At 51.3% G+C, this 15,310-nt stretch overlaps 2 protein-coding genes across 2 annotated transcripts in view; one reads left to right on the top strand and one right to left on the bottom strand.

Moving 5' to 3' along the window:
- Positions 1 to 1,359: 1,359 nt before the first annotated feature.
- Positions 1,360 to 5,120, top strand: EMH_0006220 (cyclin-dependent kinase, putative; the record flags this gene model as incomplete). Its single annotated transcript, XM_013497478.1, has 8 exons — positions 1,360 to 1,462; positions 1,674 to 2,258; positions 2,585 to 2,695; positions 3,286 to 3,369; positions 3,806 to 3,888; positions 3,995 to 4,394; positions 4,593 to 4,667; positions 4,933 to 5,120. 8 exons carry the CDS (start codon positions 1,360 to 1,362, stop codon positions 5,118 to 5,120), a joined length of 1,629 nt encoding a protein of 542 aa, XP_013352932.1.
- A 2,446-nt stretch (positions 5,121 to 7,566) lies between these two features.
- EMH_0006210 (uncharacterized protein) overlaps positions 7,567 to 15,310 on the bottom strand; it is a gene marked incomplete at both ends in the record, with an annotated part of 14,280 nt that continues 6,536 nt past the window's right edge. The window contains 13 exon segments of the mRNA XM_013497477.1: positions 7,567 to 7,620; positions 7,733 to 7,939; positions 8,387 to 8,522; positions 8,717 to 8,817; positions 8,965 to 9,063; positions 9,212 to 9,320; positions 9,486 to 9,588; positions 9,874 to 11,191; positions 11,195 to 11,859; positions 12,213 to 13,804; positions 13,990 to 14,134; positions 14,450 to 14,739; positions 15,022 to 15,227. Coding sequence (XP_013352931.1) covers positions 7,567 to 7,620; positions 7,733 to 7,939; positions 8,387 to 8,522; positions 8,717 to 8,817; positions 8,965 to 9,063; positions 9,212 to 9,320; positions 9,486 to 9,588; positions 9,874 to 11,191; positions 11,195 to 11,859; positions 12,213 to 13,804; positions 13,990 to 14,134; positions 14,450 to 14,739; positions 15,022 to 15,227 — 5,025 coding nt within the window.

Raw genomic sequence — 15,310 nt, 5'->3', positions numbered from 1 at the left:
AGTAGAAATTCATTTACCAATGCCGGGCGGACCTCTCAACACCCTACCAACTCAACTTTGTATCTGCCGAGCAGAATTGCATATGGGGGGAGTTTAGCGACTATCAATTCGCTGTTCACATGAATTGAATGCATAAAAAAGAAGAAGAGCCGAAATCACAGCTCTACCGTGCGGCATGCAGGTTGAAGGCAAGCTATGTGTGCAGCTGTGGATGGCAAGACAAGCCCAGCGACAGGGGTCGTGGGCTAAACGGCAGAAAAAGTGTCCTAGGTTGATCACAACCACAATGTACGGATATTTATTGTATTTTGCCTGATTTTAATGGTATGTAGACCCTGACCCTGCATATATTGAAGTTCCCAGCACTGTGTTTGAGTGTCCCTAGGACGACCAGCCACCACCCCTGGCTGGATCTACCTGTTGGAGGCGCAACCATGAACTAGACCACTAAGCAAAGGCCCTATCCGCCAAATCAGGTGTCTTACTGAATGCTTACCTGAATATTTTGATTCACAAGCTATTTCTCTCAATCTGTTGCTCTTTCCCCCATCACTTACGCCGCGGGCAATCAGACTGGGTAGTGCTGGACAGGCCGGACCCTAGGTGTCTCGCCTACGCGGCTGTGTACCCGCGCAGTTCGCTTTTTTCTTTGTTTTATTTCGCTAGATCATGTCGAATTTCTCAAGAGCCCTGAATATTTCTGGTATTTCCCGGCATCGAAGGCTCCACAGCTGCTGACGTTGCATGCGTGTCTCGCGCTCGCTACGGGTCGGTTTGTACTTGTACGGATGCTACACCACGAAGCAAATATAGATCAGCAGCTCATGCTTTTCGCTTCGATTTGTAGCACGATCAAAGGGGGGGAAGGACCTCGAAGTTGGCCTTACTCTTCTTGGGGCTCATCTGCGTTCTCCAAGTAGTCTTGGAATTGGGTCATTTAAGCCCGTATTTTCCCTCGGACACTCTTACTCCTGAGATTTTCGTATTGCATCCGGAGCCTCACGGCTAGCTTCCGCCAATTGCTGCTGCAACAGCAGCAGCTGGGCGCAATGAACCCGTCTATGGCTCGAAAGAGGCATCAGCAGGAGCCTAACGTTCCCCCGGTATCACATTCCCTTCCCCCGTGTCGCCTCTCGCAGCATCCTGACGCGGAAAGCCCTCCGAACCCACTTCATCTACGGCCATCCGATCCTCCCATTCCTGACAGGAAAAGTTGCAGACCTGGGCGGCGCCTTGCACCACTGCAACGGCTTTGCGACTGCTGCGTCTCCCCCAAACGACGGAGGGGCCCTCGACGACCACGACATAACTTACGCTTTACAGCAGTAGCAACAGGAGCAGGTTCTACTGATACGGCTGATGAATGCGGACGAATCCCACACTTCAATCCTAGTTGCAACAACAACAGTACCAGGACACGACGACGTAAACGCTCAGGGGCACCAGGAAAAGCAGCATCCTCGTCAGAAGGACCATCATCTGCAGCATCAGCAACAGAGAGCCCTCTAAACAGCGGTATTTACTGCAGCAGTGGATGTGAGACTGAGACACTGCTGTCGACCTCCGCCTGTGGAGGGGATGAACCCACGGGATGCTATTTCTCTCCTTGTCTTGCAAAAACACAATCAAGGCAAGCGTCCCCTGCGACAGCTGGNGATTATTTCAAGTTGCAGCGAACGGTGTTGAGGTAAACGCTCTTCAGTCCCAGCTGTTGCATCGACAACTGCAACAGCGACAGCAACATCGGCATGCCGCTAATATGGGCTTGTTTTGCAATCCCGGTGCTGGCCAGCGTGCAGCAGGAATATTCTATAGGGCTGCAGCAGAAGTCTCGGCAATAGCAGCAGCAGCAGGCGCGGCTGCTGTCGCATGCGAATGCGTCCGGCACAAGGCAGCCCAAGCTGCAGCAGCGCTCCATCCCTGGTCCCCCAGGACTCTCTTACCTGAGCGGGTGGCGCCACCATCGGCAGCGGCAGCTGCGACCATAGCTGCCATCTCCCCAGCAACAGAGGCAGTAGCTTGCGGCCGCAAGCCCATTCCTGCGTGTTCCGCCGACGAGACAAATGGTGCAGCAGCAGCAGCGGCAGCAGCAGCAGAAGCCTCTCGTGCAGCATTTTTGCGTGAGGAGCTGCTCAACCTTGCTGAGAGCCGGTACACTGCTGTATTTGTTCCCGTCGACGAACAGTTGTTGGAGCAAATGAATGATGAGTTCATTAGATCAGATATCAGCAGATATCCTGTCAAGAATACACCCTCTGGTCAGTACGCACCTGGACTTTTTTTTTTTTGAGAATCAGATTCCTCAATATACTTGTGTCTATATGCCTCTCTCCTGGTTCGTTTGCTTGCGTACGTATCTGCTTTTGTTTCACTGTATACTTGTGCATGGGCTTACTGGCTACACTCATTCATTCAGAAACTTTCGCGTACTTAGCTGGTTGACTGCTGATGCCGCGCTGAGGTTGTCTGTAAACTTACCTGCTCTCGACTATCAGCTCCTGTGGGTGCAGCTGCGGTTATGCCTGTGCGTTTGTGGGTATGTGGATGCGTGGGCTTGTGGGGTTTGTGGGTTGCGCTTTTGAAGGGATCGTCTTTTACTCCCCGCGATACTCTGATGACCGCTTTATCTACCGTCATGTCCTTCTTTCGGCGGGAGTTAAAAAGGCGGCAGAAGAAATTGCGAATGCAACAAAGAGTGAGGAAAGCATGATTCATCAAAGCACAGTAAAATAGGGCAGAGGAAAGGGGAAATTTGCAGATATAATATAGGTAGCGAATACCATATTATGTGTAGTGCGTCGGCGATGCCGAAGCAAGCACCAGCCTGTGGAGGCTTAATACGTATCACGTAGAAAGAATAGAAAATGCTGTAGGAGGTGCGACGCTATCCAACACAGAAAATAGCAGAGCCAGATGCAGCTCTGCACGCATGTATGAATAACAGCATGCGTGCACACACACTCAGGTGAAACATTCCAAGTATTGGTACATTTTCATATACAGGTCCACACGAAAGTACACATACAGACANCTCAGGTGAAACATTCCAAGTATTGGTACATTTTCATATACAGGTCCACACGAAAGTACACATACAGACATAGGCACATATAGCGATTTTGACGCAGCCTTTTGTACACATGGGCACCGGCCAGAGGGAGCAGGATGCCTATTGTTGTGTGCGCCCTACAGCCTTTTGCTAATCGCTCCACCGTTGTATGTCGTTCCCCCACTCCCTGCGGAAGCCTTAACCTTCGCGGCTACTTGCTCTTCGTTTTTTTTCAGGCGCGTTCTTGACAGAGGGCCAATTCATATATCAACTTGGCATTCATCTATCACCGGGATGGGAACACTTCATGATTTTTAAAGGTAAATATATTACACATGGAAGCGTGAGATCAAATAATCTAAAGTGCAGTGCAAGGCTGAGTTGCTTCTCAATGTACGTTCGGTATGCGACCTTGCCTTGCCAGCCTTTGTCTGTGGCCTTCCCCGCACGTCGCTTGCCTCTTTGCTGTCCTGGTGTATGTCTCATTCAATTGAGACATTGACGCCTGCCTCTAATTTTTAACTTGGTGACTGTCTTTTCCCGCAAGAATAGCATATCTGGTAGTACCATCTCGTATATCTCTCTCATCCATGCATTGATATCTGATATTCCCTATTATCTCGGCCTTTATCTCCCTGCCCCTCATTTGTCGTTCTCTTCCGTTAATCATTGTTGAATTTCTCAGGAGAGATGAGGGAGTTGATTTTGAGGAGGCNTTTGTCGTTCTCTTCCGTTAATCATTGTTGAATTTCTCAGGAGAGATGAGGGAGTTGATTTTGAGGAGGCCGCAACAGCAGCAGGAGTCCCAAAGCAGTCAAAACCAAGCACACAGTGATGAGGTATGGCAGTCATGGTGCCCCTACTGCTGTCTCCTTACCTGCGGTGTTCTCCCGATGATCCCGTTGTGTTGATGCATTTAACATTGCCATATTCGTTGCCTTACAGGTTTCAGAGGAAAGCGACGATTCTGAACCAGAAGAACCAATCACGACCGGAGCTGCTCCAGAGTCCCAGCCACCGCCGCCTCGACATCAAGAATTAGGGCGACTGCTACAGCAGATCGCTGAAAATGCAACGATCCATCAAGTCAGGCATCAGAAGAACTTACTGCAGCAGCAGATGGCAATTTCCAGGGCTGTTGAGAAGGCAAATAGGCTGCTTCTGTTGATAGTGCAGCTGCAGCGGCCTCCGCAGCATGTCTCACCAAAAATGTTGGATAGAATGAAGTGTCTCCTGGCAAGTTATTTTTTCAGTTCGTTGTCTCATTTTTCCGTTGAGGAAGAGCAGCAGCAATCAACAACAGCGAAGAAGTACTTGTTTCAAAATGGCAATATCGGGAAGCAAGGTCAGCTGCTTCTGCTGCTGCTGCAGTGCGCTGCTGCCTCGAGGCAGCACCAGCAAGCGTCAGATGCAATGGAGTTGTTGTTCCTGCAACATAAATTACTGTTGCAGCATCGAAGCTTAATGCAACAGAGAGTACCCCGGATCTCCATTGGAGGAGTGGAAAGGCACCAACAAATCTTTGCGCCTTCATGCGCTATAGAAGCCCCTCACGAGCTACAGGAGAAACGTTTCCAACAACAGGAAGACCAGGAACAAGACCGACAAAGCCAGGAAGGTCAGCATNCCGCCGCACTCCAGCGTTGCGCCTTCGAAAGCGTCGAGGCCCCTCTCTGAGTGAGCTACTTGAAGTCATTTCCGACATATCTGTCCTTGATTTGTTGGCTGTAGTTTTACGTTTTCTAGCCTCTGTAGCCCCATCTTAGTTTGGTTTTACCTTGTAGTTCTCTGTTCAGCGTCGCCTCTTCCCGTGGCTACTCCACAGACCGACAGTCTGCCCGTGCAACAGCAAGGAAAACGACAATCTGGTTGCTGCAATGCAGTTGCTGCTGCTGACGACGGTTCCGCTGGTTCTGGTAGTGATGCTGCTGCACTTGCTAATGTTGCTCTGCCGCGAGGACTCGCAGCCAAAGGAAAAGCTCCCAACCAACCAGCTAACGCTACAGGAGGTATCAACAGCCCCACCTCACAACGCAGAGAGAAGAGGAGACGCTACCCCGTGAAGCGTTAGACGCATCACCGAAGAAACGAAGAGGAACCCAAGCTTTAAGGCGTTGAAGCATGAATTAACAATCGGCAAGACGATTCCTGTTTAACACAGGGTTTATGCATCTCATGCATGCATGTAAATCTAGTTGGTTTTGGATGCCTCGAGCACTGCCAGGAACACTAGCCATACAAAACCTTCGATGCGTTGCAGCTGCAACTTTCGAGGTTCCTAAAGCTCATTGCTACCTTAAAACTTTCAGTAAAGTTTCATTCACACTGAGGTTGTGGACCAACTTAGAAGGAGCGGCACGAAACTAGCGATACTGCCTGCTGCAAGCAGGGTCTTGAAGAGTTCGGCGAATGAATATAGCAAAACTACTGTTACTGAGGTATGTTCACTTGAGACAAATGCTGATACAAGGCCGACTGTAAGGGGATGGCTGCGAAGGGCCAAAGAACCATTACCGTTTGTACCAAAGATTCGAGCCATGAAACTCCAAAGTAAAGGAACTCTACTGGCTCCAACAAAGAGGATAGCCGTTACACCCAAACGCAGGGAATAAGCACTATTCACCCTAACGGCGCTAGCATGAACTTCTGGGCTTCTTCATTTACCGCCCGCCCGTAGCACGTATTCCGCCANACCCTAACGGCGCTAGCATGAACTTCTGGGCTTCTTCATTTACCGCCCGCCCGTAGCACGTATTCCGCCATATCGATGTGCACAGGGCTTTTCGTGTATTGCTTCTTGTTTGGCAACCATACGCTTGGGCCGAGTGCAGGGCAGCGAAACTTTATAGTACAGCTCAGGGTACATAAAATTGTAGTTATAACTTTTCCTCATGTGATACCTCAGGGAAGAACTGAGCAGATTCGTCTGCGCCACACGGAATTTAGTCCAACTGCAATTTCTGAGGATAGAGAAGGCCTAGCAGTTGTCTAACGTCCCACTGCCTTCAATCGGAGCGTCCTTACCGCTGTTGCTGAAGCTTGAATTTATGTTACGATGAAGCTCAAGCAAGGCATCAGGCCCCTGCCGTGGCAAATTTTTGCGGTTTGATCACGCAAATTGGGACAGACTGTTCAGGAGGCTGCTGCATACCCTGATACCATTTGAGACGTCGTTCTCAGTAGCTGAGTTAAGGCATCAAATATGTCTGGCGATGCGTCCAGCNTGATACCATTTGAGACGTCGTTCTCAGTAGCTGAGTTAAGGCATCAAATATGTCTGGCGATGCGTCCAGCACGGCACTCAAGAAATGTGTTTAAACACAAAATGAATATACATGATTGTTTGGTCCTCGATGTTCCGGTAGGTGACGCCTGCTTGATGTCATTGTTGAGCTACCACGCGCTTAGCCATTGTTTCTAGAGACTCTTGCCGAACGAAGACTCTTTCACTTTATAGATTGAGTGGGATTCGCGCCGGCGTCATCTGGAGCTTAGACTAAGTCTAGCAAGAGAAAGGCTACAGCGGCTATTAGAGATGACGTTGAAAAACAAATGACTGGCAGATGCTCAGCCGTGGCAAGCTTATGCAAATGCGTCAAAAATTACTATCCTATCTTGGCACGTCACAAAAGCATCCAGTTTCGAAGAGAAAACCATAGGAGTCCGGTTGCCGCTTGCCTTTACCATCTCAGCTCAGGGAGAGAAACAGAGAAGAGAGCAACTCCGGCAGGCGTGTTAAGGCAGGCACAAAAAAAGAATATGTGAGTACTTCTGCCTTTAAATCGTAGAAGGCAGTTGTCTAGTGACTCAAAAATCTTACAAGTGGTGTAACTAGCGCACCTTGCTCCAATAGGGCTAGGCACATTGCAATACATCCCTCGCACATTCAGACTGCAGAAGCGGCATGCCATAGACAAAGTCCACTGAGTGCAGCCTACTGCAAAATTGTCCGCCAGAGACGTTAAAGCGTATAAATTTGTACTCGTTCTTATGTGCAGCTAGCAGGATTCACGCAAATGCTATAGTCGTGCGCCAGTGGGGCTGCGAACATCAGAAATTAAAATAGCAAGAACAACAACGTACTACAGCGACAACTAGGCTCTGGACACGGGCATATCTACTAACTTGCAGAGGATCTTTCAACGGAACAGCTTTCTGCCAGCATTGGCGGACGATGAGTCAATTGCCACGAGACAAGTCCCTTTTACGAGTGCACAAGAAGTGCAGTCGAATCCTTGGAGGGAGGACTGCTGCTGCTTTAAATTGATTTACTAACGATACGACAGATGTCGGCGGTAATTGTTGGAGCCAGGCAACAGCCGACCATTATCCCCTCTAGTGCATCGGTCCCCTGCATTATAGAAATGAAGAACACGATTACACTGGGCGGCGGCCTCGAAGGCGATACCTCGAACAAATTCTCTCGGGCCATCCTTGAAGAAGAGTGGCAAGTCAAGATTCATGAGCTAAGGAGAGGAAAACAAATCCTACGGGAATGCAACATGCAGTTAACTTTTTCAAGTCAGCCTCGCCGCAAGAGACTCTAACGTGGACGCGAGTACATCGACTCCCTGCAACACAAAGGCGAAAGAGGATATGCCCTATGCCGTACGAGGTACACTCAAAAGATGCAAACTATAGAATCTGGGCGCCCCAACGACGGCAGATTCCTTCACTGCCTACCTTTTCCACCTGACGAATGCCCAGCCGTTCGTTTGGGAGGTGAGCATTGTCGCTAGCCTGCCCAAACGGCAACTGACAGACGGCTATTTCCTCAGATTCTTGTGCGTGGCCTGTGGGCCCGGGAAGTCGCCGGAGAGCATCAGCGAGGAACGGAATTGCTGGCATTGAGCCTCCCTCTCGTACATAAAGTGGCTCAACACCCCAGACCTGCGGAAACAAATTGAGATTCATGATTGAACCCCTTTTTTGCATACCCTATTGCCCTGAAAATTGGAGGGGCGGCTCAACTGCGGCACAAAGCATTCCTTGATTCACTCAAGGCAGCCAACTGGATTCAACTTTCTAGTTTCCCCGTGTCTTAGCACCTCTTTTACAGCTGCATGCGCAGCCCCGTAGAGCGCACGCGTTCTGGGCGCATCCAGATCTGCACGCCAGCAGCGTCCTTGTCGAAGGCACTTGACTGTCAGTTTGCTTGCAGAAGATGTTTTTTTGAATGACTCTTGTAGGTAGTCTCGTATAAGCTTGAATACTTCTTTCGGTCCCTGAGGCGGCAAAACGTGGACTCGAAAAAAACGGGCTATGTCTCCACCGGCATTGTCCGAGATACTTCATGAACCGGGCTCAGATATATGAAGAAGACAAATGAGAAATTACCTGCTTGGGCACAAGGCGCAGGCTAATTTCTGCGGAGGCCGTTGAAGGAATAATACGCATGGCTCCACCAGCGTGTGCACAGTTTCCCTTCAAAGAGGCGTTGATGCCCAGCAACGACATGGAGGGTTCCAACCAGCTGAAGAGCAAACCAGCAGCATCTGAAGCGTATGTGACACTGACGAGCGCTGTTCTTGCGCGCATATCATCCATACTGTCACAAAGTGCAGGCGCTCAGTTGAAGCAGCAGTTGAAGCATGCAACGTAGCTATTCCGTTGCTAACCTAAAAGGGAAAAGCAGATATAACAGGTCAACGCGTTGATTGGCTGTACCGTTTTCGAAGAAGCTCCTGCGGGTCGCCGACTCCACTTGCTGAGACATCCTGTATCCATCCCGTTTCTACAGATTCTGCAGCAATCTTGACGCGTTGGAGCTGAAGAAGAAGCAGCACAACGTAAAACTAAAGATCCGACGTGTGTAGGCAAACTACAGAGTGAAGGGACCTCTGCCGGTTTCCTCCGCAGTGCGACGCCTTGCATTGCGCTGAGGGGATGCTGTGCACTCTTTGTTGGCTGCGTACCTCTGCGTGATCGGGCTGCTGAACGGCGTCGTAAAATTGAGGAATCGTCACGCGACCAGTGTTAGGATCGTGCATCCGACCCAGCAGGTGCACCAAGCTCTGGAGAAGCACACGAAGGATGATGAGCAATATGAATGCCATACCTACGCTGGATTATTGCATAGCTATGGCTGGTTAACCTAGAGTGAAGAAGCGAGATTGATACACCACACTTGCGAGTGGCCTCAATCCGGGTGTTGTTGCATACCTGCATTGGCTCCTCTACAGCACCGCCGTGAACCCCCGAATGGTAGCCGCCGTCTCCTGTGGCAGCCGTTACTTCCACGCGGATGTCGAGCACCCCGCGCATGCCGTATCTGTCAATAAACACCAACANGTGGCAGCCGTTACTTCCACGCGGATGTCGAGCACCCCGCGCATGCCGTATCTGTCAATAAACACCAACACATACACGCCGGGCGAAGTGAAGAATCCTCTACTAAACGCGGGTGCACAGCTGGTGGGGGCAGGTTTTCACTTACACAAGGCACGGAGTGACGTCATCAGCCCAGTAGCTGTTGTTGCAGATGAGGAAATGCGTCCCGTGAAGCCAGCTTGCCTTTTGCGCTACAGCATCAGCAAGACCTGAATACACCCCATACCACGGACCATACAAATGCCATCGTCATGCGACAAATGCTAAACAATTGAATGGCTTCGCCGCTGCCGCGCGTGAAGCAGCGAACCACTGGTATGGAAGACTCTACCACAAGCGGCGAGCGCAAATCCTTTACTTCAGCCACTGCAAGGTGTTTGGCGGGGGGCTGAGGGCATCTGAGGTCATTAAGAAATAGCATACCCACGCTGCCGTTTTCTTCGTCGCCTTCGCAGATCCAGACGAAGTTGAACGGGACCGNAGAAATAGCATACCCACGCTGCCGTTTTCTTCGTCGCCTTCGCAGATCCAGACGAAGTTGAACGGGACCGCAGGGTCGTTCTTAGTGGGTGTTGGGGATTGACTGGCCGAAGTTGTATTGCCGTCCGAACGCTGCGAACACTGGTCCTGCGTCGCCTGATTTGCTCTATGTTTCCTCCTCCACTCTGCTATGAACTGCTTCACGGCTAGCAATGAACAGATAATTGGCCCCTTGTTGTCAGTCACTCCTCTCCCATATATGTAGCCATCTTTGCAGTGGATTCTCCACGGATTTGTGTTCCAGCCCGTGCCTTGCCACTCCGAAGATTTGGTGTGATTCTCTCGACGTTTCACGTTGTCGACATGCCCATTCGTCTCAAGGCAGCTGCGGGCTGTCGGCTGGTTCCCCGTCGGCAGAACGCCATTGCGTGGCAGTGCGGTCGGAGATGCCGCAGTAGTAATGGGGGAAGCTGAGCCTTCTGACCCGTCGGAAGGGATCGGCGCAGCAGAGCTACTCCCGGGAGATACAACGTCGTAATGCGAGTAAAAGACGATTGTGGGGTGCTGTGGGTTCGTACCTAGGCGGCCAAACACCACAGGGTGCGGCTGGCCTTCTCCCTGGTCACCGTGGAACTCTGATGACGCTGCCGATCGACGCGGCCACACAATATCCACCGTAGCTCCAAGCGCCTGTTCAAAAAGCTGCGCGACAAACTTGGCAGCGCCGATGCAGCCGCTGACGTGTCGGGGGCATCGTGAAGCTGAAACTGACTTGTACGCAACAAACTGAGCAAGCAGGGGCAAGAAGTCTCTCCGTCTAGGCTCCAGTCCTGCCCCAGTTGTCAGAGGCGGTAGGGAAGGCATTGATGCTCCAGGGGTGATAATCATGCCGCTAACTCGACTTCCACACAGCCCGCGCTGCCCTTCTGTCGGCGTCTCCTCTATCCGTACCTTTCCCGCAGTACCGCCTCGCTGTTGGATGCTTGAACATGTAGGCATTGAGGCACGCCCTGGGGATGTTTCTGTCAGTTCCGTAGCCTCTGCAATATCACTTGATAGAGACGCCTCGCGTGTTGTGGCTCGAGCCTGATCGTAGGGCTCTCCGATGGATTCCTCCTCCCCCAAGTCTCTCTCGCTTATATTCCAAACGCCCAACTTCCCGTCACCGCGCCCTGCCCATAACTGCAAACCACCTCTCCATCTCCCTCCGGCAGCGGGAGAACTCCGAAACGCACCTGCACTTTTGCTGTCGTATCCGCGAAGACACGAGACGTCTGCTACTAACAACAGATCGGTGAAAGATACGCCTGATTTCTGGCCTTCTAAACTGCTNGGAGACGCGTTTAGGTTGAGTTGGAATGCTACAACCATCAAGTCGAGCTGCCAGACGAAGAGCTCACCATTGGCAGACCCGCTAATTAGAATGTTGCGCGCGGCGTCCGCAGCCAGTGCGAGCACCTCTGATGTGTGCACATTCAAGGTCTGTATGCACACAAGCTGCTCGAGGGCCCAAACGCGAATGCTGTTGTCACGGCTGCCACTAAACAAGAGACCCTGAAGGGAATGCGTAACGTCATCAGAATCTTTGGAGCAGTCGGTTTGCGGACTCTGTGCTTGCAAGTGCTCCCTAGATCCCCAGCTGCGCAAGTCACGACAAAGGGATTCTACAGGGGCCTCGGTATATGCCACGCACAATACGCCGCCATGGTGGCCTGAGAGCTCTCCCACCAAGCTCCCATTCTCTCCCCACAAAAGCAGCCGACCGTCACCTCCACCGCTGCAAATGACATTCTTGCCGCAGCTGGTCAGGCATTCCACAAAGCCATTGTGCCCACTTTCGTCAAGCCAGGGCCCAACTAAAGACTGATGTGAATGCTGACGCTTCACGCCGGATTTCTCAAAGGGCAAGAAACGCACTTCTATCTTCAGCCCCCCATCTTGTTTAGAAGGCTGTGCCACAATCTTGAGACTTGAGGTGCTAGTTACAACCCTGTACGTGCCTGGAGAGGCAGACGCTGCAGCTCCTTCAGGTAGGGGGACCTCCAACTCGTGTGGCGCCGTAAAACAATATACTGTGCCAGTGGGCGGGTACAAGCACCCAGGCCTCCCCGAGCGACAGCACTTCGTAGACCATAGGGTCGTCGCTGCGTGTGACGCATGCAGTGTCACGTTGCGGAGGGCCCGAGCAAAGCCAGCAAGAAGGCTTCGGAATGACTCACCCTTTGTCAACCCAGATGAGCGGCAAGGTGAGGCCGCCGAACTGAAGCCCTCATGCTGCGTGGGCGAGTGGGAGCTCTGAGGTCTCTCANGGACTCCCTCTCCTGTTCCCCTGTAAATTGAACTTTCAGCTGACCTGAGGCAAGAGTCTTTAGTTCGAAATTTCGAGACACACTCAGGGGGAGAGACTGCTGCTGCGTTGGGTGGAACGAAACAGCATTCGCCAAGACAGATACCATAACTTGTGTATGGCGGAAATACCGCAACAAATCACTTAGGAGCACTGCACCGATCTTAGCTGACTGGAATCCAATAAATAAAATCAGACGGCATTCCGGTTCGTCAACAAAGGGATTCGGCTGAACCTTATGAAAATCTGCAAGAGGTAATGAAGTCAGAGGGGAGGCAGCTGATTCCTCACAGCTTGCCCCCATGCCGTCATCAAGCCGCATCGCCGCACGTATTCCTTGAAGGCAACTTTTGCATGCATCCACAATGCACATTGGCGTAGATGGGTCATGGCGACTGCCACCTGTGTGAGCACGGTCGGAAGAGTCCCTCACCAGCAGAGAAAGGACATCGCCCTGGTGGGGAAGAAATGTAAGACGCACAGCTAACAAGTCGTCCGCATCAATAGACATCCTAGGGCCGTCAAGGCAAACCCGTTTGCCACTGAGAAGACGAGGCTCACGGCCTCCAAATATAAGCGGAGAAAGGTCCCATACAGCCAAAGAGGTGTCACTGCCGCCCGTCACTAGAAAGACTTCCGGCAGCGCAGAGCCGCAGTCCTTGCATGCAATGGCTCGCCCAGTGCATACACAACCCCGCCTGAAGGTATTGGCATGTACAGCCATGGCTAGGACGCCTCCCACATGTGCTTGAAAAGATATAGGTGACACAGAGGCGCTGGTGGCATCGTAAATGACGACCTCCCCACTCTGCATACCCGCAAAAACGAATGTCTTTGCCGCTACTGGGGGAGTCGAGGGTGACTCTGGCGAGGGCGCTTTCAATTTTGCGTCTTCGTGGGTAGTCGTTATGTATATCATGATGCTTTCAAGACATAAGAGGGCGCAGGACCCCGCAAGGAGCTCGTAACACTGCTGGTTGGCACCTGGGGTCTCCGAATTAATATCTGCATGATACAGATTCGTCGGTGGTATGCCAACAGAAGATACGGATGAGCCAAGAGGACTATGAGATTGACTATCTTCGATTGCAGCCACAGTCTGTCTCTGCACTTGAGCCGCTCGTATCTGCTTCTCCAGACCCTGAAGCTTCAGTTCCAAAGCTCGCCACGATTTTTCAGTTTCTTCTCCATCACCGGACTCAATGCCCTTTGCCAATTCACGGACGACGCCCTCTAACGAGCGCAGCATAATTACTGGAAGGTCGTCAGCAGCACAGGGAGTCCCCACGGGGGAATTCGAAACTACTTTCAAAAAAGATACGAAATCCTCTTCAAGCTTATTTGCTAGTGCAGTCGCTAGGCCCTTGCGCAGAGATATTTGCCTATCAAAAGATGGGCTGTCTGTCTCCTGAGGCGGTACCATGGATCCAGACCTGCGGCGGCTCCGCAGCAGTGAAGGCAAATACCCAACACTGGCGATTGGATAAAGCAGGAGATCTATGGCTGGGGTTATCAAAATCATGGTGTTCCTCGGCACCGGCATCCAATCTTCAGCGTTTGAGGTGAGAGGCTCGCTGGTCACAATGCATATATCTGTCCTGTTGAGCAGACATGGCAGAAGACAAATACACACAAGAGTAGTTACCATTCAGCTCTCCATGGGGTTATATAAGGGTAACCTAAGACACTTTACTTCTGAGAAGAATCGGTCACAGCCGCAGCAATCGGACGTGAAGTCCTTGTCTCACAGACTGTGCGCCGAAATGCCAATTGTAACGCTTACCGCTTGTCCTTGTGAGTCATGCGATATTCATCGCACGTATCCTCCTGCTGTTCCCACGCCGTTCCCGTGGCAAAATAGAGACTCGCCGGCATCGCCGGGCCTGTTTCGCCTTTTGGGTCTGGCACGATTGCCGACTTCCCCGATTCTGAAAGCAGGAAATCGCGTTCAAGAAAGCACAAATATTCTCAAAGCACTCCTGTCGAGTTTAAATAGTAGAAAATGGTACTGGCCGCATTGTAGGGTTCTCAGATGGAACGGCACCATTGTGACTTGCAACAACAGCCAAGTCCAGTTGTTGCGTGCAACGAACACCACAGCTTTTTGTGCTCTTAAAAGAGCTACCTCGCCCTGTGTATGATTCAGCGTTTTGAGAAGTTAGAATAGCGAATTTGCACACTCTAGATTTGTCTTGCATGGTTGTCTAGCATCGGATACAAACCGTTCAAGGTCCAGATCTCACCGTAGGCTACTTCTTGAGCATTGGTGACAAATCTCGTGGCGACGACACTCTCTCCATCCGACACAACAACGTTGATCAAGGTTATTTCTTCGATCTTTTCCCTGTCGAGCAACCAGCAGATTGTTGCAATCATCTGCTCCACAGCCTCCTTCATGGCAGAATGCGATGAGGGCTCTGTAGGGCTGTTTGGCAGCAAGGCCAAAAACATCGCGAACAAGCATGCGCTGTCAATACAGCTATTCGTTATAGCAAAGGAGAACATCGGATCGGGTAGGAGACTGAGCAGATCTCTGCAAATGTACGCACCGACCACATTTGGTGAAGCATATGGCATAAACAGCACAAGAGAGCTCCGCTTTGCAGCATGCAACCCTTCTCACATCTTCAGGGACCCGTCAAATATGCTGCATGCAGTATTGCATACATGTGTGCAGTATTGTATAAAGGGTTGAATGCCTCCTACCCTGGTAAGGGTAGTGACCACTGGTAGGGGAGTATTGGCTGATGGTTAGGGTATTCGTGGCGGTGACTTCGCACAGAACGTTTATGCGGTCAGAACTAACATGGCTCACCGGCGGATCCGGTGGAAGCCCCCAACAATTCCATTGTGCATAAAGAGGAAGCGGCCGCAGCGAAAGGGGTGGCAACAAAGCTCTGTGCTGACACTGCCATTTGCCACTGCCCAAGGAGGAAGACCACCAATACAACCCGTGCAGTGTGACGCCCCCAAAGTACTGCTCGCCGCCCGCACATGGGCAAAAAACAAACGGCTAGATATCTGCGAAAGAAACACATAACAGGACAAGACAGGTAACACGGCCGTGAGTGAGTCCTATGAACGCCGCACCGATGTAAACGCGG

The sequence above is a fragment of the Eimeria mitis genome, genomic scaffold (assembly GCF_000499745.2).
Source record: "Eimeria mitis Houghton genomic scaffold, Emh_scaff270, whole genome shotgun sequence".
NCBI lineage: Eukaryota > Apicomplexa > Conoidasida > Eucoccidiorida > Eimeriidae > Eimeria > Eimeria mitis.
Note: the sequence above shows the minus strand (reverse complement) of the source record. Positions and strands in the feature narration are given on the sequence as shown.